The sequence below is a fragment of the Rhinopithecus bieti genome, unplaced genomic scaffold (assembly GCF_001698545.2).
Source record: "Rhinopithecus bieti isolate Rb0 unplaced genomic scaffold, ASM169854v2 scaffold_13262, whole genome shotgun sequence".
NCBI classification, from domain to species: domain Eukaryota; kingdom Metazoa; phylum Chordata; class Mammalia; order Primates; family Cercopithecidae; genus Rhinopithecus; species Rhinopithecus bieti.
Window position 1 is genome coordinate 5,798,441 of NW_016808004.1, and position 22,462 is coordinate 5,820,902.

Genomic DNA, 22,462 nt, shown 5'->3' on the forward strand with positions numbered 1-22,462 from the left:
GCTCACTGCAAGCTCCGCCTCCCGGGTTTACGCCATTCTCCTGCCTCAGCCTCCCGGAGTAGCTGGGACTACAGGCGCCCGCCACCTCGCCCGGCTAATTTTTTAAATTTTTTTTAGTAGAGACGGGGTTTCACAGTGTTAGCCAGGATGGTCTCGATCTCCTGACCTCGTGATCCGCCCGTCTCGGCCTCCCAAAGTGCTGGGATTACAGGCTTGAGCCACCGCGCCCGGCCCATTCTTAAAATAAATTATATTCACACACAACCTATTTTTCTAATGTTTTGACTTATTAGGGTTTATGCCAATTGGGGATTTTTAACTTCCAGTTTGGGCAATTCTGACAAGCCAGGCCCTTCGCTGCCTCTCCCTAGACTCATGCAAGTTACAGAGTGAGACCCGAATGTGGCCTGGGAGCTGCTGAGTCAGCCGAAGTCCAGGGCAGCTGCCATTCTGCCAGGTGCCTGGGTCCACTCTGATCGCTTAATTTCTCTGGTGGAGCCACTGTGGTTCACATGTTGGAGCTGGGAAGAGTTCCATCTGGCTCACAGCCAAGGAGGAATGGAGAGTTCCTTCAGACTTAGGTAGGCTGACAATCAACATCATTGCTCCCAAGAAAAAATATTTTGAGTCATGGCTCCTGGGTGGGATTGGAACCCATCAGTTTCTGCCCAGATGTGCCTGCTTCATGGGAACGAGATGTGCTAAAAAGCAAAACACAGGCCAGAAAACCTGCCATGTGTCTAAAGAGGCTGTCTGGAGCAGTCTTCCCAAGGGCCTGCATAGCTTTGCATGGTCTCCAGTGGCTTGACTGAGGAAACCCTAACATGCACACGCAGGAGAGGAAGCCAAGAGAAGTGAACTGGTACCCACCAGCGGCTTTTTATCTTCAAAGCTTTTCTGCAAGGCAGGGATTTCTTTTCTTTTTTCTTTTCTTTTTTTTTTTTTTTACAAAATACATGGTTTCACCATGTTAGCCAGGATGGTCTTGATCTCTTGACCTTGCGATCCGCCTTGACCTCCCAAAGTGCTAGAATTACAGGCGTGAGCCACTGCGACCCACCAAGGCAGGGATTATTATTCCTGTTTTCCAAGTGAGACACTTGAGGCTGTGAGTGACTTTCTCAAATAACAAGGCAGGGTTCATCACACAGCAAGCCCGTTGCCGTTACTCCAGCCTTTCTTGAACCCCTGTCCCTCAGATCTTAGAGGTGCATGTGTGGACCACAGCAATGGACTTCTGCTTGTAGTGTTGGTCTGGGCATGAAAAAAAGTGAATGGGTTGATTTAACACAAGTATCTGAAAGCCAGATTGACAGATGTAAACTTCTAGAGAGAGAGACCTAGACATATAGATTTGAACTTAGTGAGTGACCTCTGGGGGTGGGGACGCTGCATGTTTGCTCATTTGTTTTTTGAGACAGAGTCTTGTTCTGTTGCCCAGGCTTGAGTGCAGTGGTGCCGTCTTGGTTCACTGCGACCTCTGCTCCTGGGTTCAAGCAATTCTCCTTTCTCAGCCTCCCGAATAGCTGAGACTACAAGCATTCATCACCATGCCCGGCTAATTTTTGTATTTTAGTAGAGATGGAGTTTCACCATGTTGTTCAGGCTGGTCTCGAACTCCTGACCTTAGGCGATCCACCCGCCTCGGCCTCCCAAAGTGCTGGGATTACAGGTGTGAGTCACTGCGCTCAACAGATGCTGCAATATTAAAGGATTCATGCTCCTCTTGCCTTGAGGGAGCCAGTGCAGTTCAAGGAATTTCCATAAAAGGCCAGGAAGGAACTCCTGGCCTCAAGAGTTTAAAACTGAGATAAACAGCCCATGTTAATATTTGAGCATCCTGTTTCACAGTTTTGGGAGGAGGCTGGGGATGATATAATTACGGAGTTCAGTCCACAGCATGACATATGTAAAGCACTTAGCTCAATAAGCATTCCATCCCTTTTCGGGTAGGGGTCAGGGTAGGCGGAGCTTAGAGATGCACAGATACTCCCAATATACACAAAACATAATCAACTGCAACCACGTAGAATCATCAGGACACGAAATGTGAGTTGGACTGTGGTTAGCCTGGAGGCTGCGGATGCTTCTCAGAGAGCTTTCAAGCAGGATGGCTCAAAGACAAGCAAGAAATGAGAAAGAAAGGAGGGGGGGAGGAGGCAGGGTGGCCCTCTAGTGCCCGGGACAGAGGGGTGTGCGGGAGGAGCTTTCAGGCTCCTTTAGGATTCTAATCTTTCAATGATCTGAAGAAAGCTCATACTGAAAAGTAAAGCTCCTCACACAGGGAATTTGGGAGTCAGGCTCTGCAGTTTTCTCCTATTTCTGGGACCACTTGTTTCAGCAGGGCATTTGCACCAAAGGAAGAGGAAGCCTCCCCAGACACTGGGCTGGCCACACCCTAACTAAGCCTGCACTTTGGGCAGGCACAGTGCAACCTCAGCTGCAGTCTCAGTGGCACAGGTGATATGGAGGACTGGGTGACATGGAGGACTGGGTGACATGGAGGACTGGGCCTCGCCGCACTGGGGCTGGCTACCCCCTGGGATTTCCGTCAGAGCAGGTTCACACACCAGCCCGCGGGGGAACTGGTGGGATCTGTCAGTGTGAGCGGGAGAAGGATCAGGCCCCTAGACTGGGGTCCCTCAGGAAGTGGGCAGGCTGGCTGGACTTGAGTAGGAGAGCTGAGCTAGAAATCCAGGCATTCCAGCGTGGGGGAGGCAAGAGGCTGCGGGGCAGGCTGGTGTCAGGCTATGCTAATGGGAAAATAGGGAGTCAGGGAAATTATTTCCCATGCGACTTCCTTAAGGGCAGGGGACCGGGTCTCATTCAACTCAGGATTCTGAGGTGGCTTCACAAAGTATGCTTAGTAAACCCCTGACGGATGAAGGAAGGAAGAAAGGAAGGACTAACAGTGCCTTTATTTCAGGATTGTCCAATCTATCACACCTCTCTCCATCTCATCTCCTGCTGCCATGAGGTCACAGTGGGGGTAAATTGTCCACGACAGGCAATGTAGTGTACTGGTTAAGAAAGGCGGTCTTCAAATCAGATCTCCCTCCCTCCAAGCTTGGCATGTGTGCATTTTTGGCTAAATACTTAACAGCTCCATGCCCAATTCCTAATTTGTCAAATGGCTTAGAATGTTACATAATGCCGAGATCACATCTGGGGAGACGATGTTAGCTCATGTGGGTTGAGTGCTCTGACGCACACTGGGCTCATGTTTCACTCATTACCAATGTAATCGTCACGGAGCCTCTGGGAGGTGGGTGCTACCATTAGTACCCACTTCACAGATGAGGAAACTGAGACACAGAGCGATTGAGTCACTTGTCACCTAGGCCTGCAGCCAGTCAGGGGCAGATCCAGGATTCAAGTCCAAAGAATCTGATTCCAGGGCCCCAGCCCACAGGATACTGCTTCTTAATCAACGAGCATACTTACCACTAATCAGGGTGATTGCCACTTTACCCACCTTGGCGTAACCAAGGGCTTCTGATTTGTCGTGTTTTATGATAGTAAAAAAAAAATACATAGGTTGAGGTGGGTGGCAGCATTTGTGGTCAAATATGCTGGATGTAAAGTTGTTCTGGGTCTGAGTTGTGCCCATTCTGAAAGAGTATTAGATCAAAGAATGCTTACCTGTGCTGTGGCTTTGTTTTATTATGGTTACAATTTTGTTTTCTTCTTGAAAAATGCCTCTATTAAAGGTCTGCTTTCTCTCTCTCTCCTTCCTTCCTTCCTTCCTTCTTTCTTTTCTTTTCTTTTCTTTTCTTTTCTTTTCTTTCTTTTTTGAGACAGGGTCTTGCTCTGTCACCCAGGCTGGAGTGGAGTGCAGTGGCATGATCATGACTCACTGTAGCCTCCATCTCCAGGGCTCAAGTGATCCTCCCATCTCAGCCTTCCAAGTAGCTGCACCACCACACTCTGCTAATTTTTAAAATGTCTTTGTAGAGATGGCGTCTCACCATGTTGCCCAGGCTGGTCTCAAACTCCTGGCCTCAAGTAGTCTTCCCCGACCTTGGCCTCCCAAAATGCTGGGATTATAGGCGTGAGTCACCTCACCCACCCCAAAATATGCCTTTTAAGAAGAAGCTAAGATTGTGTTGGGTGTCAGGGATGATGAGTCTAATTCCCATTGTGTTCCCAAATCTCAAATTTTCCTTCCAGCCATAGATGGGTCCTGGGCCTTTTCACATTCTAGCCCAGGTCTCCTGAAGCTGAGCCCACAGGGGATGATCCACAGCGGCTCCTCCCACCGTGGTTGGGCTTTGCTCACACTCACACCCAGCTCCTCCTGGCCACCACGAGCCTCAGGGCATTGTGTCCCTTGCCATTCCACCCCCTCCTGCCCCACCTTTAATGCCCTTTTCACATCCCCCCACCCCTCTTGAGCCCAAAAGAACTCCCACCTCTCCACTGGAGTGTTTGAATAACCAGGTTCAGCTGCAGGTATCAGAAGCCTCTCTAGCCAGGCAAAGCAAAAAGGGATTTAACTTGGGGCATTGAGTGCTTTCAAAACCATTGGGCACTGTGGGAGTGGTCTGTAGCCCTCCAGGAATGCTTCATGACTGTTCCAGCCCACAGTTGTCTCTCCTATCTCTGATGTATTTCATTCATTCGTTCGTTCGGCATTCATGGAGCAGAGGCAGTGCCGGCTGCCAGGGACAGAACACCAGGATGAATGAATAAAACATGATCTCTTCTCAAAGAACACAGGGTCTACATACCCTAGACAATGAACTCTGGATACGAGCCATGAACAGAGTATCGCAGGGCCCCAGGAGGGTGCACCTAACTCAGTGCTGGGGAAGTGTGGAAGGACTGCAGAGTGCACAGAGGGCAAGAACAGGCCTCTGCCCAATCATGGGAGCATATACAGAGGCAGGGTGTGGAGGAACCACATGTCCTTCCCTGTGGTTGGAGTACAGGGTAGGGTAGGGGTGCCGGGGCAGGCGACCAGAGAGAGGATAAGCTGGTCAGGGTGAGGGGCCTTTGGGGCACAACCTGACCATTACATGGTGTTGTCTTATTGTTTAATTATAGTGATCAAGAAGGCAGACTTACCAGCCGGCCTGGCTGAGTTAAAATTCTGCTGGGCTCAAAACCTACTAGCTGTGTGACCTCAGGCAAGTTGTCCAGCCTCTGGACCTCACTTTTCTCATCAGTAAAATGGGAAATAAGAGTACCCACATCATGGGGGTGCTGTGAGGGTTAAATGAGTTAATAACACACTTTGACCTGTATCTGGCTGAGGTGTCTGTCAGCTGTCAGCCCTGGCTGTTATTTAATGCCTAACTCTGCACCAGGCAGCATGCTGGTGATTTTCCATAAATTCTCTCAATCAGTCCTCTCAAAGGCCCTCCCTGAGAGGCAGGCGTTATTGATCTGTTTTATTATACAAAGAAGTCTATTTCTAGTTTCCTCTGTGAGATTTTAGTTCCTTCACTGGCTCTGTTCTATTTCTGTCCCCTGCACACTGTCGCTACGGGAGCCCTGCCAGAGACAGAGAGGAACCAAAGCCCCCTGGAACTCCAAAAGGAAGGACAAGTTAGATCTGGGCTTCCACAGAGCCATCATGCTCCTGCTTTAGTTACTGGAAAGGGATCCAACTCACTCTCACAAGCCCACACGCAGCCCCGACGGCAGACGTGCTGGTCAAATTTGTCAAAGTCATAAAATTTGGCAGGAAGGAGTTTGGTAGAAGTGGAGGATGAAGTGAGGGATCCAGTTGAATGAGTGGGATGCTCTGGAATAAGCAAGAACCAAGAACAGGCACTGCCCTGGAGAGGCAGGCGATGCTCCTGCCCCTCCAGCGAGGACACCCCAAGGGTCATGGGACTAGTGTCCCTGAGGCTCCCCTCGCCCAGGACTGGCGGCATCCCCACCCATCTAGTGGTAGGAACAAACACTGTATCCCTCTGACCATACATTTCCTCCAACAAAACATTCATTTTCCTGATTTTTTCTAAGAAAATGAACAGAACGTTCCTTCAGCTGGGCATTCCATTCTTCCTTTAAGGGAGCCTGGCATTGCTTCGACAAGGTCAGGCAGGAAGGAGGCTAGCTTTTTCCCCTCAGTGCTGGCCGTTCCGCGTGCTCTAGGGGACTGTCCCTTTAATTCTCTTGGCGGCCTCCTAGGGAGGCACCGTCATCCCCACTCTGGATGAGCAGTCGGGGGCCAACAAGTCCAGCCAAGTCCAGAGTCTGGCCAGAACAGGCCAGCCCCTTTGGTGGAGGTGAACCCCTTTCATCTCAGCTCTGGTCTCTGCCTTTCAAGGCAGTCGTGGCTGCTGGTGTATTGCAGGCGTCTTGCCCATGGGGCTGGCAGTGACCATGAGAATGTGAGTTGTCCCTGGCCCCGAATCCTCCTCCTCATGCAGGAGGCAGGTGAGGCAGAGCAGATGGTCATGAAGGCAGAAGCCTGGATCCTGAGCTGCAGGGCCTCGGTGCACGTGCACACACATTGTCTCATTTTACCTCCAAACCCCTGGGAGGAGGCTGCAGTGTTCCTGTGTCTCAGGTGGAGAAACTGAGGCCCACGGAGGTCTAGGAACTGGCTCATGGGAGGGCCAGAGCTTCACCCCACACCTCCACATGGCAAGTGACTCACCTGGCAAGTGGCTCACCTGTGCCATTGGAGCAAAGGGCTTCCTAGCGGACAGTGATGGGGGCTTTCGTTAGCCCAGACAAGACCCCTGCCCCATCCGCATTTCCTTGTTTACCTTGTGACGTTGTTCTCTGAGGCGGGTGGTGTTGGGATTGTCCCCACCTCACAGGTGAGTGAACTGAGGCACAGGTGAGAGGTTAGGTCACCTGATTAACGAACAAAGGCATAAAGGGGGCATTCGTTTTTCAATGGAGAGGATAAAGTAGCCAGGTTTGTACATTCTGAGAGGCTCTGCGGCTTGTTCATCTCCAGGGCTGCGTGTGCTTTATTGGGAGCTGCCCCACCTCCCGGGGCTGGATGCCAGGCAGGCCATCTGCTTCTGGGGCTGGGCGCCCCTCCCACAGTCATTGCCTTCTCCCTGAACGACTGGCTCCCAACTGGCTGCAGCAGTTAAAGAAGTTCCAGGAAAAAGATCTTAGCCAGCCTCCTCTGCAACCTAATTTCTGCTGCTGTGGGTATTGCCTTGTCTGCATAAATGGCTCTGCTAATTTTCTGCTGCTGCGTGTTGTTGAGGTTGCAGACCGGCAAGGGAGGAAGGGCAGGAACCAACCACTTTCCTTGGCACCTGTTCAGGGCCCTGTCAGCCCCTTGATGAATGTTGTCTCTCGTCTCCCACTCCATTCACAGCAGCCCTGCACTCCTCACAAAGCTGAAGTCAGATCAGGTTGCTGCCCTGCTGAGTACCATCCTCTGCACAGAGGAGAACTCCAGCGCCCCATTGCTGCCCCTGGGGCTGTGGACCCAGCCTTCTGTGCACCTCTCACCTTCCTCCTCCACACGGTGTTCTGGACTCAGGGCCTTCCTTCTGTGCCTGGAATAGGCACACCTGTGTGTCCCCAGCAGGACCTCTGCACCAGGACAGCTCCCAGTCACTCAGACACTCAGGGGCCTTCCCTGGCGATTCCCTGGAGTCTAGGTCAGGCTCCCTTATCTGTCGACCCTCTCGTGGTGCTCACAGTGCTCCTCACAGTACACACTCACACATGTGTTCTCTGCTGAGCAACTGCAAGCTGTGTGCGGGCAGGGACAACGTTGTTTGTTCATCTCAGTGTCCCGGGGACCTGGCACATAATAAGCTCTCATTCACATTTGCAGACTCAGCTGAAGGAAAGTAGGACCCACTGTTGCTGCCATCACATTCTTTCTATTTCAACACCAAGGAGATAGGCTGAGGGCCATCAGGCAACTTGCCCAGGGTCCTGCGTGGTCACACTGGGAGTCCAACCAGGTTGTTCTGGCTGAACTTTGCTCTCTGTTCATAGCCTCCCAGCAACTGGGATGTGCATTTCCTCCACATCTGGGTTTCTCAGTGCTCAGTCATGTATGTTTTTAGAGCAGAAATAGAAGCACAATGTTTTGTAAAACCCTGAAGGGGAAGCTTCCACGCAGCACCCAGCATCCAGTGGTGAATGTGACCTTCCATCAGGAAGCCTGGAGCTGGGGTCTGTCCATTTACCCAGAGAGACAAATGCAGACACACATAGCTCAGGATATGGCCGGCTGTGTTCATGGCAACAGGGCGGGAAGCTGGGAAGGGCCGGGCCAGGCTGGGAAGAGGTCTGAAGAGAGGAAGGAGTGGCAGCAGTGGCTCCGCCTGCAGCAGGTGTGTGGGGAAGGAGGCGGAAGGTCTCGCAGGAGGAGGGGTGTGCTCACAGGGGGTGAGGTGAAGCACGTGGAAACCCTGGTGCCAGTAAGCACAGCACAGGCGGGCTTCCAGGAGGCTCTGCCCTGGGCACTGCAGTGGGCGGAGGAACCCTAGGACCACCCCCACCCCCAGTTGTTAAACATTTAACAGCACACTGTCACCTGGCCCATCTGGGCACCAGAAAAGAGGCCTCGGAACTTGGGAGCAGGGCAGAGGGGAAGAGGTGTTTCAGAGGCAGACAGGCTTTGTTCTGTTGCAGTGCAAAGTCTCTGGAAGGCTTAAAGCAGAAGAGTAACGTGATTTGATTTCACTTTGCTGGACAGATTTACAAAACACACTAAGGTCCTGGGAACATGTAAATATGGCAGCCAGGGGGAAGGGGAGATTGGGTTATCAGAATCCGGGTCCAGGAAGGATCTGAATCCAGGCACTAAGGAGAAACCTACTTACCACAACAGAAGCTGAAGATCAGAATGAGTCCAGGTGTCCAATGATGGGTTCTCAGGGTGCTAACCAGGCCTGGGGGTGGAAGTGTGGGGCTGTCGAAGACTGAGCCTGCAGGTGCTGCCAACGGGCTCTTCCTGTGTAGAGAGAAGGGTGGCAGTGGCCCCCACCGCCTGCAGTGGGATGGCTATATCGGTCAACCTTTATGGCTAGAACCCGTGGTCTACCCAGCATACCCCCCAGGGAGATTGGCTGCATTCTCACCATGCTTAAGTTCCACTTAGCCTCTGAGCAGCACCATGGCCTAAGCTCAACACTGTGATGAGAACAGGTGCTTCTCCACCTTGGCTGTACATCGGAGCCACTGTGGAGCTTTTCTAACCTCAGACCAATTAAACCCAGAGGTCCCCTGGGAATGGGACCCAGGCATCAGCCTTTTTGAAAGCTCCCCAGGTGACTCCAATATGTGGCCAAAGTTGAAAACCTCTGGATTAGAAGGAATTGCTGTAGAGTGAGAGACTACATGTTTTTGCACATATTGACTTGGTGCTGGATTCTCTTGACAGGCAATTCCAGGCATAATGGCAATGTCTTGTGCCATTTCTTTGGTTGCTAAATGGAACCCCGAAGTCCTTTTCTGCTGGGTGGCCCCTGGCTGCAGTGAGAGGCTGGAGAGTTGCATGATCCAGCTCAACGACTTGTCTGTCTGCATTAACAGTAGCCTGAATTATGACAGCAGTGGTTGTGCTCCCAAAGGGGGTTAAAGTATTTAAGCTATCCCTTCTGGAAGCACAGCCGCTTTTGAAGATGGAAGATGCTGACTGGTTAGAGGTTCCAGCCATGCTCCTTAGTAGCCAAGGGAAATGCAGGAAAGAAATCCCATCAGCCAACCCCAGAAATGTGAGGCGGGCAGGTGTCATTTACACAAGTACACATCTGATCGAGTGGAGGTGGCTGGGCATTCCATGGAGCAGTGAAGAAGGCATGAACATTCCTCTGCTGTTTTAGGAAAAGGAAGGAAAAGGAAAAGGACAGATGGCAAAGGTGATTTGAAAAATGGGGCTAATTGAAGCACCATAAAACAAACTGGTGCCATTCTGCCTTTACACAACCTGGCCGAAAAGAGTCATAGGAAGAACACAGTTGTAGAATGAGGGGTCTGTGTCCTCAGCTGGGCCCCTGCTCATGTCGCTCGGCTGGGATACAGCTCTGGGGTCCAGTCCTCAGAGGGTTGTGGGCTGACGTCTAGGTGGGGGCATTAGGAAGCAGGCAGTCAGCAGGGGAACCAGAGTGACGGTCAGCGGGGGTGTGCGGAGAGGCCAGGGCCAAGCAGAAAGGCCCAGGAGAGGTTGCCAGATGAGGCACTGGGGGCCTCCACCGAGGCAACATCTGTCCTGACTCCATGGCTTGTGTTCTGAGCCCTACAGCAGCTTCTTGGAGACCAGAAAGCCAGTGGTAACATACTATGAATGGCGTTTTGCCAACTTGCCCTGTGACTTGGACAACTTACTTAACTTTCTTTTTTTTTTTTTTTTTTTTTGAGATAGAGTCTCGCTCTGGCGTGCAGTGGCACAATCTTGGCTCAACTGCAACTGCAATCTTAGCCTCCTAAGTAGCTGGGATTACAGGTGTGTGCCACCACGCCTGGCTAATTTTTGTATTTTTTATAGTGATGGGGTTTTACCATGTTGACCAAGCTGGTCTCAAGTGATCTGCCTGCCTCAGCCTCCGTAAGTGCTGGAATTATAGGCATGAGCCACCTTGCCTGGCCCAACTGACTTAACCTCTATGCGTTTCACTCTCATCTGTAAAGAAGATAAATCATCTGATGACTGAAGGGTTAGAAATCTTGCATGTGGACTTGCAGAGGAACGGGTGCATAGTAAATAGGAAGGTGGCAGCTTGTTCTCCTCCCCCTCCTCTCTCCCCTCATCACCATTAGCAGCAGCAGAAGTTGGTGGGTATCCCTCATGGCATTTACTCCATGCCTGAAGGAGACTCTAGCTCTCCGTGGGTCTTCTGCTAAGAATATAGGTCTCGAAAATTGGATAGTTTGGAATCTAAATGCCGCCGCACTGGCCCCCAAGGGAGGAAGCAGACCGTGGTGTAGGACCTGCCTGCCACGCGCCAGCACTCTGCCTGGGCCATTGGCATCGATTAGCTCCCATGAGCCTCACAAGCACCCGCAGAGTGATGCTATTCTTACCATGTTACAGGCGAAGAAATGAAACTTCATGGGACCAGAGCTCTGCCTGAGGAGCCCACAGGAAGAGCGGGGATTTGGGCTCCATTCTGCGTGACTCTGAAGTTCAGCATTTTAACAGAAACTCCTCTAATTTGACAACGCCTGGAGCCCGTGGTGTGGCTCCTGGTGTTGCTGAGGTTGTGTAAGCTCTGGTGCTGCTGCAGCACAGTGGCAGCCATCTGGGTTTTTCTTTTTTGGAGACGGAGTCTCATTCTGTCACCTGGGCTGGAGTGTAGTGGCGCCATCTTGGCTCACTGCAACCTCTGCCTCCTGGGTTCAAGCAATTCTCCTGCCTCAGCCTCCCAAGTAGCTGGGACTGCAGGCGCACACTGCCACGCTCGGCTAATTTTTTTGTATTTTAGTAGAGACAGGGTTTCACCATGTTGGCCAGGCTGGTCTCGAACTCCTGAGCTCAGGCAATCTGCCCGCCTCAGCCTCCCAAAGTGCTGGAATTACAGGCGTGAGCCACCACGCCTAGCCCCATCTGGGCTTTCCTAACCAGGCTCCCTTCTCGTCCCTCCAGGGCCCTCATCTTTGTGTCCCACGGAGCCGGAGAGCACTGTGGCCGCTATGAAGAGCTGGCTCAGATGCTGATGGGGCTGGACCTGCTGGTGTTCGCCCACGACCATGGTGAGTGTCCCAGGGCACCGTCAGAGCTGGTCGGGCCCTGACAATTTGGAGATCTCCCTCTCTAGTCCATCTCACCGCCAGCATCCTTCCTTCTCAATTCTTCTATTCCCCATGGATGTTTCTAAGTAAAAAAATGTGGTTACATAAACAAAAAAAAATGTCTGAGGGGCAGATTCTGTAGCGTCTGAGACTGAATGCAGGCTGATTAGAAACCTCAACTGGAAAACAAAGTTGGATATGTTTATCTCAGAACTTACCCGAGGCCAAGGAATTCTTTCCTGCATTTGTAAAGTGCTTTCTCTCAAAATGGGCCCTGGTTTTTCTCCAAGTGCCCTCAAATGGACATGATGTAGTCAGTTCAAGTGCAATGTAAATCCCGGTTTAACCACACGAGGTTTACCAAGCATTTCAGACCAGGAGAATAGTAGAAGCCTCAACAGGCCATATTGGTCACAAGAAAACCCAACACACATACATATACAGGGACACACACCCACCCATGCATATAGTCATACACATATGTGCACACACATACACATGCACACATACATACCCACACATGCACACCTGTACCTATACACATACACATAAAACACACATACACACATACATGCACATGTGCACACACACATACACACATATACACACATTCATACATACATATAGACATATACATGCATGCATAAACATACATCCATACACACACACACACAACCCCAGGCCAGGTCTTTGATTCTTTGTCCTGTAGCAAAATCCACAACCGTCAAAATCCAGTGATCGTTGCCTGAGTCAGTACGTAGTTTCATAATCATGTTTGCAACATTCTCTATGGCTGGGAAGTCTCCCAGTTTAGTTCTTTGCCTAACACTTTTTAAAATTAAGACTTCCCTGTGACTAAACACGGTGATTTCCCCAAAGCTTCATTGTAAAATTCTATAATTGTGGCCCAGATCCAGAAATGTTGCTTCTGTTTTATCTGATTTGAATATTGATAATAATTAAGTGATGTCTCTGGAAAGAGGGGCAGGGGAGCAGTGACAAAGGCCTGGGAGTCCTTGTAAATGCAGAAAAGCCTTATCTGTACGGAGAAGCTGCACGGGAGGTGAAAAGCTTGCTGGGACATTCTGTAGGTAAAGAGCTGCAAATGTGATTTGCCAGGAGCTCTTATTCAGCTGGATATATACAAGCGTCCTCGTAACTGACAGTATTGACTAATTCTTTCTTATCATAGTTGTGACGTTCTTTAGTGCTTTGCAAACTGTCCCAGTAATATTTGTGAGACTGTTTGAGGAATGATATTTGAGGATTATCTCTGAGGCTTTTAGTACGGGGACTGTGTCATTATTAACTTTGTTACTTCTTACATGTAAAAGCCTCAGATAGGAATTTTTTTTCCTATTGCATTTGCATCCTTTAAAATTTGTTACACTCATCATCGTTATGTTCTAGAGACATCCTGAAGGCAAAAAATATTTGTACTATGCAGCTAGAGTCCCAAGAATCTATTTTGTATCTTAGCACTAACCACCTTCTTATCAGATAAAACTTGGCCAAATCTGTGGGATTAAGTAAATGTTGCTCCTTGTTTATTTTGTCTGACTGTGGCACTTGGAGAAACAATTTTAAAAGCCTCCTTTTTTAGAATAAAGGGAGAAAAGAAACAGCCCACCTTTGATGTTTCCAGAATAACATCTAAAGCTGAGGCAGAGCTCTCTGTGACATTCTAAATATAGTACGAAAGTGGTTGTTGGTGTTCACCTGTTTCAAGCTCTTTGAATGACTCATGGAAATCTCCCTGGCAAGTGTTTAAGGAAAGTGTTTAATTCAAGAAATGAACCCTGTTGGCTTGCATGTGTGACTTTTGTTGTCTATGGATGAAAATGACTGTGGCTTGCTTAGTAGAAGGAAGCCAAGTAAGTGGGCTGCCATTTCGGGGATCTTGTGCAGGCTGGTGATGCAGGTACTGGTGGCTCGTGATCTTGGCTGTATTTCCTTCTTGCTGAGAAATGTGCTAGTAAGTGAAGAAGGAAGGATTTGAACCCAGGTCAAAACTTCCTGAGAAGGTTGGGGAGGGAGAGGAGCAAATGGATGCTAAATCTGACGCATACTGATTTTACTACCATGAGTCTCATTGCTCATTGCATTATAGTATTTCACTGTTCAGCATTTTAACAGCAAACCCTCTTATTTAATAAGGCCTGGAATCCACGGTGTGTCTCCTGATGCATTGCTGAGGTTATGTAAGTTCCTGCGCTGCTCCATTACAGTCACAGCTGTCTAGACTTTTCTAAGAAAAAAATGTATTACTGTATACCAATGTTTCCAGGCACAAATGCCTACAGAGATCTATGCGGACTGCATTCTTTCCAACATAGCTTTTATTTATTTATTTATTTTTATTTTTTTTTTTGAGATGGAGTCTCGCTCTGTCACCCAGGCTAGAGTGCAGTGGCGTGATCTCAACTCACTGCAACCTCCGTCGCCCAGGTTCAAGGGATTCTTCGTCTGAGCCTCCTGAGTAGCTGGGACTATAGGCGCCTGCCACTATGCCTGGCTAATTTTTGTATTTTTGGTAGAGATGGGGTTTCACCATGTTGGCCAGGCTGGTCTCGAACTCCTGACCTTAGGTGATCCACTCTCCTCAGCCTCCCAAAGTGCCAGGGTTACATGCGTGAGCCACCATGCTCAGCCCAACATAGCTTTTAAATTTAAATAAAGCAGGCCAGATGCAATGGTTCACACCTGTAGTCCCAGCACTTTGAGAGGCTCAGGTGGAAGGATCGCTTGAGGCCAGGAGTTTGAGACCAGCACAGGCAACAGAGTGAGATCCCGTTTCTACAAAAAAAAATTTTTTTTTAATTAGCTGGTCACCATGGTATGTACCTATAGTGCCAGCTACTTAGGAGGCTGAGGTGGGAAGATCACTTGAGCCTGAGAGTTCAAGGCTGCAGTAAGCCATGATCACACCATTGTACCCAGCCGAGGGGAAAGTGCAAGATCCTGTCTCAAAAAGAAAAATAAATAAATAAAGCAAATATTGGGAGACTTTCAGGGTATTTATTGTGCCCATTGGAGATACACTGAAAACTAAAAACAGAACTAAAAACACTGCTGCAGGGCCCATGACACCTCCGGGCTCCAATGTCCAAACCTCCGATGTCTTTAGCCATGTTGTCATCTGCACTCCAGGGTGTCGCTGGAAGCATGCTACTGCAGCTTTCATCCCAGACAGCAAAAGGGCTCAGACACTAATACACCCAGTCCAGGGCCCACTCAACAGGGAGTCCAAGCCGTGTGATCTGGACCTTTTTTAACTATCGCCAGTCTTAATGTTCTCATCTACCAAATGGGCAAGATAATGCTGTCCTATGGCAGAAGATTGAGGTACAGAGCAAGATCCTGTCTCAAAAAAAATTTGAAATAAAGCAAATATTGGGAGAATGTCAGGGCATTTATTTGACAGATTGCTGTGAGATAATGCATCAAGGGCCCAGCAGTGTGTGCTGTGTTCTTCCCCTTCACTCTGCCCTGTCCAAGTCCCCTCCAGCTACAATGTAGACCGGCTGCTGTGCTGTGTACCCAGGTGGGCGTGACCCCAGGGCTCTGAGCAAGACCAGCAGGACTGAGGCTGGGAGTTAGGTTCTTGTCCCAGTGTGGCTGCCCTGAGTGGGCTGGGTCACCCCTCAGGCCTGCACAGGCTGTTCTGAAGATACAGTGAAGCAATAGACAGGAAAATGCTTTACAAAGTAGACAGAGCTGCCTACGGTAGTTTCACTGCCAGTTTCTATGACACAATTTATGGAAACACTGGCTTCTGTAAATCTGACGCTAACTGATTTTACTACCATGGGTCTCGTTGCTCAATGCATTACAGTATTTCACTGTTCAGACAGAAACCTCTAGGCACTGTGGTTGTGGCAGTCTGGCTGTGTCTCCAGCATGCCTGGTAGATTGGTGGGCTCACAGTCATGTTCAATAAGCATCTAATTTAACTTTGTTTTCCATTTTAACCTCAGAATTTGTACAGAATGACCTCATGGGTTTGAACAGCTTGCCAGCAGTGAAAATTGTGATTCCTGTCATTTATTCAGTGTCAACTGCATGCCAGGCTCTGTACTGGGCAATTTTCTCATATGATCTCTAATTTCTCATAACAATTAATCTTATTATCCCCATTTTATAAGTGAGGAACCTGTGGCTGTATAGTCAAGCAGACCCATTCTCATTGCACATGTGTTAGCAAAGGGAAGTTTCATGTTCTTCCAGGGCACGTGACGTCTGAGACAGGTGCAAGGACTCCATGGCACCATCAGTGCCCAGGGTTCCATCTGTAGTTTGCTCAGCTGGTACTACTTAGCATGTGGCTTTCATCTGTGTGGGCACTGCCTCCGGCCTCATGTTTTAACAGGTAGATGAAGCAGGAAGTGACAGAGAAAAAGGGCTGGGCTCCAGGATTTCTAAGGAACGCAAACCTTCCTTAGAAATCCTGGAAGACTCTAACCACACCACATTGACCAGCGCTGTTCACAGGGCTCTGCCTAGCTGCAAGGGAGGCAGGAACTGTAATCTGTTAACTACTGAGCCAAACAACAGAAACTTCTGTTGGTAAGGTAGACACAGAGGATGGACATTACTGATGGCTATCTGTCTCTGCCACCCCACACTCCCAGGTTTATTATTAAATGATCATTTCCCCAGTTGTTTCTACTTTATGTATTTTCTGGGCATTTCAACTCACTCACAGGGTTTCCTTTCTTCTCACCCATCCTTGTGTTCTTTCTGAAGGTTTTGGTGTGAAGGCTATTAGTATTGACATCATTAATAAGTATTGATTGAAGTTCCTAATTGGGTGTTTGTTCTGGGTGAGGTGTGAAGCAAGGAGAAATGCGTGGACACAGTAACTGTTGTCCTAATGAGAACATGACCTGTCTTCCCCAGAGAAAGCCAGCAGTCCCTCTCTAAGGGCATAGCTTTTTATAGCATGTATTATCCTGTGTGGGAACTATTCCTTTAGGCCAAGGCAGCTACTGCAGGCAGGCAAAGACAGTGTCTTACACTGTGTTGCCCATTCACTTGTCTCCCTCCCCCAAGAACCTTCTCGTCATCTTTGCACAGCGCAGTCCATTCCTGGACTGAGCAGGAAGTGGAGGCATCACCAGTGTTTGTTGAATGACTGGAAGAGTTTATAAGCTGAAATAGATCAGACCAGAAATGCTTTAAATATTAAGGGTAGAACATCCACATTGAGGTATCCATGTAAGCAGGGCACTGCCGGGTCCCCTCAATGAGGAGAGGGTCCAGCAATGTGGCCACTGGACCTGAGTCTGGTGACCAAGCAGGTGGAGAGCCTGTAAGTGCCGTGGAGGCACTGCTGGGACAGAGGCACCACAAGGCCAGCAGCTTGGACGGGGGTGTGGCACCTCTGGGGCTCAAGGCATCCTCAGTGCCTGGAGGGCCGGCAGGGTGGCCGGCAGGGTGGCCAGGTCTTGTCGGGAGAGTGGAAGCTTGTCAGCAGGAAGAAGGGCTCCGATCATTAAGAGCCATGATTCTCACCTTGGCTACGGTCAGGATCACTGGGGAGTCAAAAAATCCTTAAGCCTGGACTCCCCCTCCCCTACCCCTCAGAGATCCTGATTTGTTGGTCTTTAGTGTGACCTGGGCATCAGGATTTTAAAAGATACACGAGGCGATTCTCGTGTGCAGCCCAGGTTGAGAACCACCACCAAGCAGAGGAGCCACACAGGCACAGTTTGGAGCCGGTGAAGACAGGATTTATTGGGAAGGACTCTGGGGCCTGGAAGGATGGAAGGCCACCAGGAGACTTTGGAGATTCTCAGGAGAGGGGCCCCAGGGCAGGGCCCATGAGGGAGAGGTGCATGGGCAGACAGAAACAGAGGGGCTGCTGCCATGTGTGAACAGGTGGGGACACCAGAAGATGGGATTTTCTGCAACATCCTAAATATAGCAGGGAGAAAACCGGGGCTGGCATCCTCTTGGTCCCTGGGTCTGCCAGCTGCTGCAGTGACTCACTGGAAACCCCTCAGCCTTCCACGCAGGCAGAAGGGCCCGTCTCACCCCCAGGGGGCCAGGAGGACTCCAAGAGGAGGGCACACACGGCCCCACCCGGGAGGTGCCGCTGCGAGAGACGGCAGGAATCTGAGGCCCATTTCACCTTGGAAGGCGCCAGCAGGCCTGCATTCCTGTTGGAAAGGGCCCTCCCCCAGGGAGCAGCCTCCTGACTTCCTAACGTACATGCTCGGCTCCAAGCGCACTTGCTGGGGCCAGAGAAGCCTCCTCTGTATTTACAGAGTATAAAGGAACCATCCTCAACTGATTAACAGTGAATTAATTATCTGCAAATATTTGAGGGAAAGTGTTAAAGAGGGCTGTGTGTGTGTGTGTGTGTGTGTTTTAACTCAGCTGGGGCACATGAGAAGAGGAAGTTTTGAGGTAATGTCTGTGGGCGGCAGTTAAGCGCGGTTCTTTTAGGCGGGTGGGTCCTACCCAGTCAGAAGAAGAGTATTTAGGAAATTCAGGGGGAATAATTGTATACAAGTGTTTTTCATCCAGGGAGACAGATTTGAGTCAAGGTCTCTTGCTGGAAGTATTCTAAAATAAACTGCCATCGGTTACAAGTAATATATTTTTGTTTGAAACGTTTGAAAATGCATTAACCGTTTTTCTTGCCTTAATAAATACGAGAATTAAAATAACAGAGTGAGTTGCCCTTTAAGGCTTCAAGAGTTCATGGGGGCCCAACTCCGAGGGTGGGTGACAGTGAACTTGCTGCAACTCGTAGAGTGTGGGAGAGTGGACCATGCCACCCTGAGGCCCGCAGGGTCTCTGCTGTTGCCAACTCCTTCCCTTCCTCTCCCTGCCTCCTCCTCTTCCCTCTTCATTCACTATTAAGCATAGTGAATGCTCCACCTTTGATGAAAGTCTGTTGAGTTTATTTGGTGTAAACCTCGGATATGAGTTCGTGTGCCCTCTCTGATATGAGGTCATTTGCCTCTTTGTTGAACAAAACAAAAACCTCCATGCGGCTTAGTTGCTCATTTGTAAAATGATGACCGTGATAATAACAAGGTTGCTCTGTGGCCGTGGAGATGAAATGAGATAGCACAGGGTCTGAAACTCCAGTGGCAGCAGCATCTCCAGGAAGGCCTGTTGAAAGCCAGATGGCTGGGCCCACCCCAGGATTCAGATTCAGTTGGTCTGCTGTGGGGCCCAAGAATATGCTTTTCTAACAGGCCGCCGGGGGTGATGCTGCTGCTGCTGCTGCTAAGGACCCCTGAGAGAGTGTGTGTAAAAAACCATACACAATGCCAGGCATCTATTAGACATGCAGCACCTGCCAGCTCACCTGCAAAGCAAGGTGCAGGGAGACATTGCAGCTATTGAAAGTTCTGGGCCGGGCGTGGTGGCTCAAGCCTGTAATCCCAGCACTTTGGGAGGCCGAGACGGGCGGATCATGAGGTCAGGAGATCGAGACCATCCTGGCTAACACGGTGAAACCCCGTCCCTACCAAAAAATACAAAAATCTAGCCGGGCGAGGTGGCGGGCGCCTGTAGTCCCAGCTACTCTGGAGGCTGAGGCAGGAGAATGGCGGGAACCCAGGAGGTGGAGCTTGCAGTGAGCTGAGATCCGGCCACTGCACTCCAGCCTGGGCGACAGAGCGAGACTCCATCTCAAGAAAAAAGAAAAAAAAAAAAAAGAAAGTTCTGGCCCAGACTTCAAAAGGATGCTTCCTCAAGGAGGTGAGACTGAACAGGGAAATATGGAGAAAGAGCATTCAGGTGAAGGAACTCTTCTTCATTCATTCTTTGATACTCACTGAGTGCCCAACTGCACTCCTAACTGTTCTAGGCACAGAAGTCCAGCAGTGAGCCAGGCAGACATGAGTGAATAAGGAGAAATGTTATGTCCTGCCAAGTGCAGGGGAGGCAAGAGGCTGCCAGGGAGAGGGGCTCCCTCTGCCCAGCAGTTCGGGAAGCCTTTCAAGAGGCTGTGGCAGTCATTTGGACCCGTTCTTGCCAAGGTCCAGGTGGCAGAGGGAGTCTAGAGCTGGGAACAGTCAGTGCATAGGCCCGGGGGCAGGGGCTAGCAGGGTGCTCCCAGGTTGCCAGCAAGCCAGGATGCAGTGAGCAGTGATGGGTAGAGGCCTTATGGGCCCAAGGAGGAGGAGCAGAGGCTGCTCTGGGATGTTGGAAGCCACTGGAAGGAGGGCTGCAAGCAGGGGAGCAATATACTGTGATGTGTGTGGTTTCTGAACGACCCGAGGCTGCTGCGTGAAGACAGATTGCAAGGCGAAGACAGGGAGTGTGGGGAGGACTTTGGGCCGCCAGGCTGGGAGGGACTTGCTGTGTGCTGTGTGGCAGTGTCAACGAGACCTCTCTGAGCCATGAGCTTGGGTGGTGACCCTAGGAATAAAGAGGCCTGAGCAGAGTGGAGAGACGCAGAGATAAAAGCAACAAGATTTGGCAGAGAGGTGAGAGACAGGGAAGGCCCAACAGTGGCGAGTCTGAGTCTCTTTGTAATGACATCTGCCTCTAGAAACGGAAGGCTGAGTTCTAGCCTGCATCATACTGAACGATGTCTCAGGGTCCCTCCCCCAAGTCCACATGTTGTGGATGCCACTTAAGGCAGTGAGATGAGAGCAGGTGCAGTCCTTTAACAAGTCCCCATCACGCTGTCCTGGTCCAGAGCCAGCCCGGCACAGCCTGTATCCACCCCACCTGCCTAGGCCTCTTCTGTCTTGTGGTGACCCCCATGGCCTGTCCTAAGAAGACACAAGTACTGAGCCCCCAGCATGTGCTCAACACTGTGTTTATGTGTTCCCACCTTATCTGACTTGTCCGTATAGCACTTCCAGGAGGCAAGACTGTTGTCCCCCTCTTACTGTTGAGGAAGCTGAGGCACAGACAGGTTAAGCCACCTGCCCAAGGTGGCACGGCTGCTACGTGGCAGAGCCTAGATTCAAGCCCAAGCTGTCTGGCTCTAGAGTTCAAGGGGTCTAGAACTTGGGCCCTTGTGGGGACCCTGGTCTCTAAGCAGCAGCCCACAGCATTCTTGAGCCCCTCAAAAATAACAATATTCACAAGCACAGAACCTCACAGTTTATAAGGGGCTTCCTCAAACATCTCATTCCATCTCAGTAACCCTGGGAGGAAACCAGCCCAGGCTGGAGCCCAGTTGTTGCCTTCAAATCTGCTGAGAGTGCCTTAGTGCGCCCAGGCTGATGTAACAGAACACTCTAGACTGGGTGGCTGGGAAACAGCAGGGATCTATTCCTCATAGTTCTGGAGGCCGGGAAGTCCGAGGTCAGGGTGCTGAGAGATTCTGTGTCTGGTGAGGGAACCACCTCCTGGTTCATAGATGATGCTTTCTCACTGTGTCCTCATATGGTGGGAAGAGGGCTAGAGAGCTCTGCAGCCCCTTTAATAAGTCCTCTAACCCCATTCATGAGGCCTCTGCCCCCATGACCTATCACCTCCCAAAGGCCCCACCTCCCAACACCATCACCTTTGGGGTTGGGATTTCAACATGAATTCCGAGGGGAGACAAACATTCACACCACAGCAGAGAGCAGAGTTTTGGATGCATACAGAGCCCCCTGCAAATCCAGCCTCTCCCTAGTTGCTGGGTCAGCTGGAGTCTGTGGCTTTAACCCCACGGGAACCTCAGCTTTCCTGCTTGTAAGAGGAGCAGCCAGGCTACTCCCTCAAGAGTGCTGTGGGAGTGCTTGGCATGCAGTAGCGTGCAGGACAGTTCACGTGACCTTCCTTCCACCAGCCTTTGCACAGGTGTGAAACAGGTTCAGCTTTGGAGAGACAGACCTTGGCTCTAATTTGCTCTGTGGCCTTGGCAAGTTACTTGACTTCTCTGGACTTCACACTCCTCATCTGTAAAATGGGCTAACAAATACCAGCCTGTGGGGTGCTGTCAGAAGTGAACTACCAATGCAGCGTGCTGTCTGCACTTAGAGATTGGGGGAGCAGGAGCTCTGGAACCAGACAGATGAGGCCTCGAATTGTGGCTTCATCCTTTACTACCTGTGTGGCCTTGGCAAGTCTGCACAATCCCCTAAGTTGAAAAAGTAGGGCTGATAAGGCTTGCTGGGGTTATCCCAGGGATTCAATGAGGTGAAGTATATAGGGTGCTTGGTTCGGAGCCTAGGGTTTGGTAAACACAGGTTTTCTTTCTTCCTCCCATGACACCTCTTTTGCTTTTTGAGGGACGGTAGGAAAATGCGAGGCTCAGATGCCCTGAGAGACGCTGGTGTGAGACCCACCATTGCACCACTGTTGTGTTGAGAAACAGAACCTCATGGAGGCCAGGAGGAGTCCTTCCCAAGACAGCCAGGACTGTTGCCACCAGGCTGAGGTCCCCCACCTGTCTGCTCCCCACATACATGCTGCCCCTGGTGTTCTACTACCCTGGATTAAAATTAACGTAGGGCTTCTCTTTATAATTTTCAAATGCCCCTTGAGTTAACTGCAGATGGTAAGTATGGCACTAAGTCCTAGAATGATGCAGAGCCAGTGGTGGACATTTGTCTTCTTCCTAAGGCAGATGAAAACCTTTCAAGATAAATGGAGGAGGTCGGGCATGGTGGCTCACTCCTGTAACCCTAGCACCTTGGGAGGCTGAGGGGGAAGGACTGCTTGAGCCCAGGGGTTTGAGACCAGCCTGGACAACTGTCAAAACCCTGTCTCTATAAAAAACACAAGGGTTAGCAGTGCTTAAAAGTGCATGCCTATGATCTCAGCTACTTGGGAGGCTGAGGCGGGAGCTACTTGAGAGCTACTTGGGATCGCTTGAGCCTGG

The 22,462-nt window shown here is 50.3% G+C and overlaps 1 protein-coding gene across 3 annotated transcripts in view; it reads left to right on the top strand.

The window, feature by feature from the left end:
- The window catches only part of MGLL (monoglyceride lipase), a 135,999-nt gene that overhangs the window by 31,015 nt on the left and 82,522 nt on the right, over window positions 1-22,462 (top strand). For all 3 annotated transcript variants that reach the window (XM_017885030.1, XM_017885031.1, XM_017885032.1), the window contains exon 3: window positions 11,528-11,634. In XM_017885030.1, coding sequence (XP_017740519.1) covers window positions 11,528-11,634 — 107 coding nt within the window. The remainder of the gene's footprint in view (window positions 1-11,527; window positions 11,635-22,462) is intronic.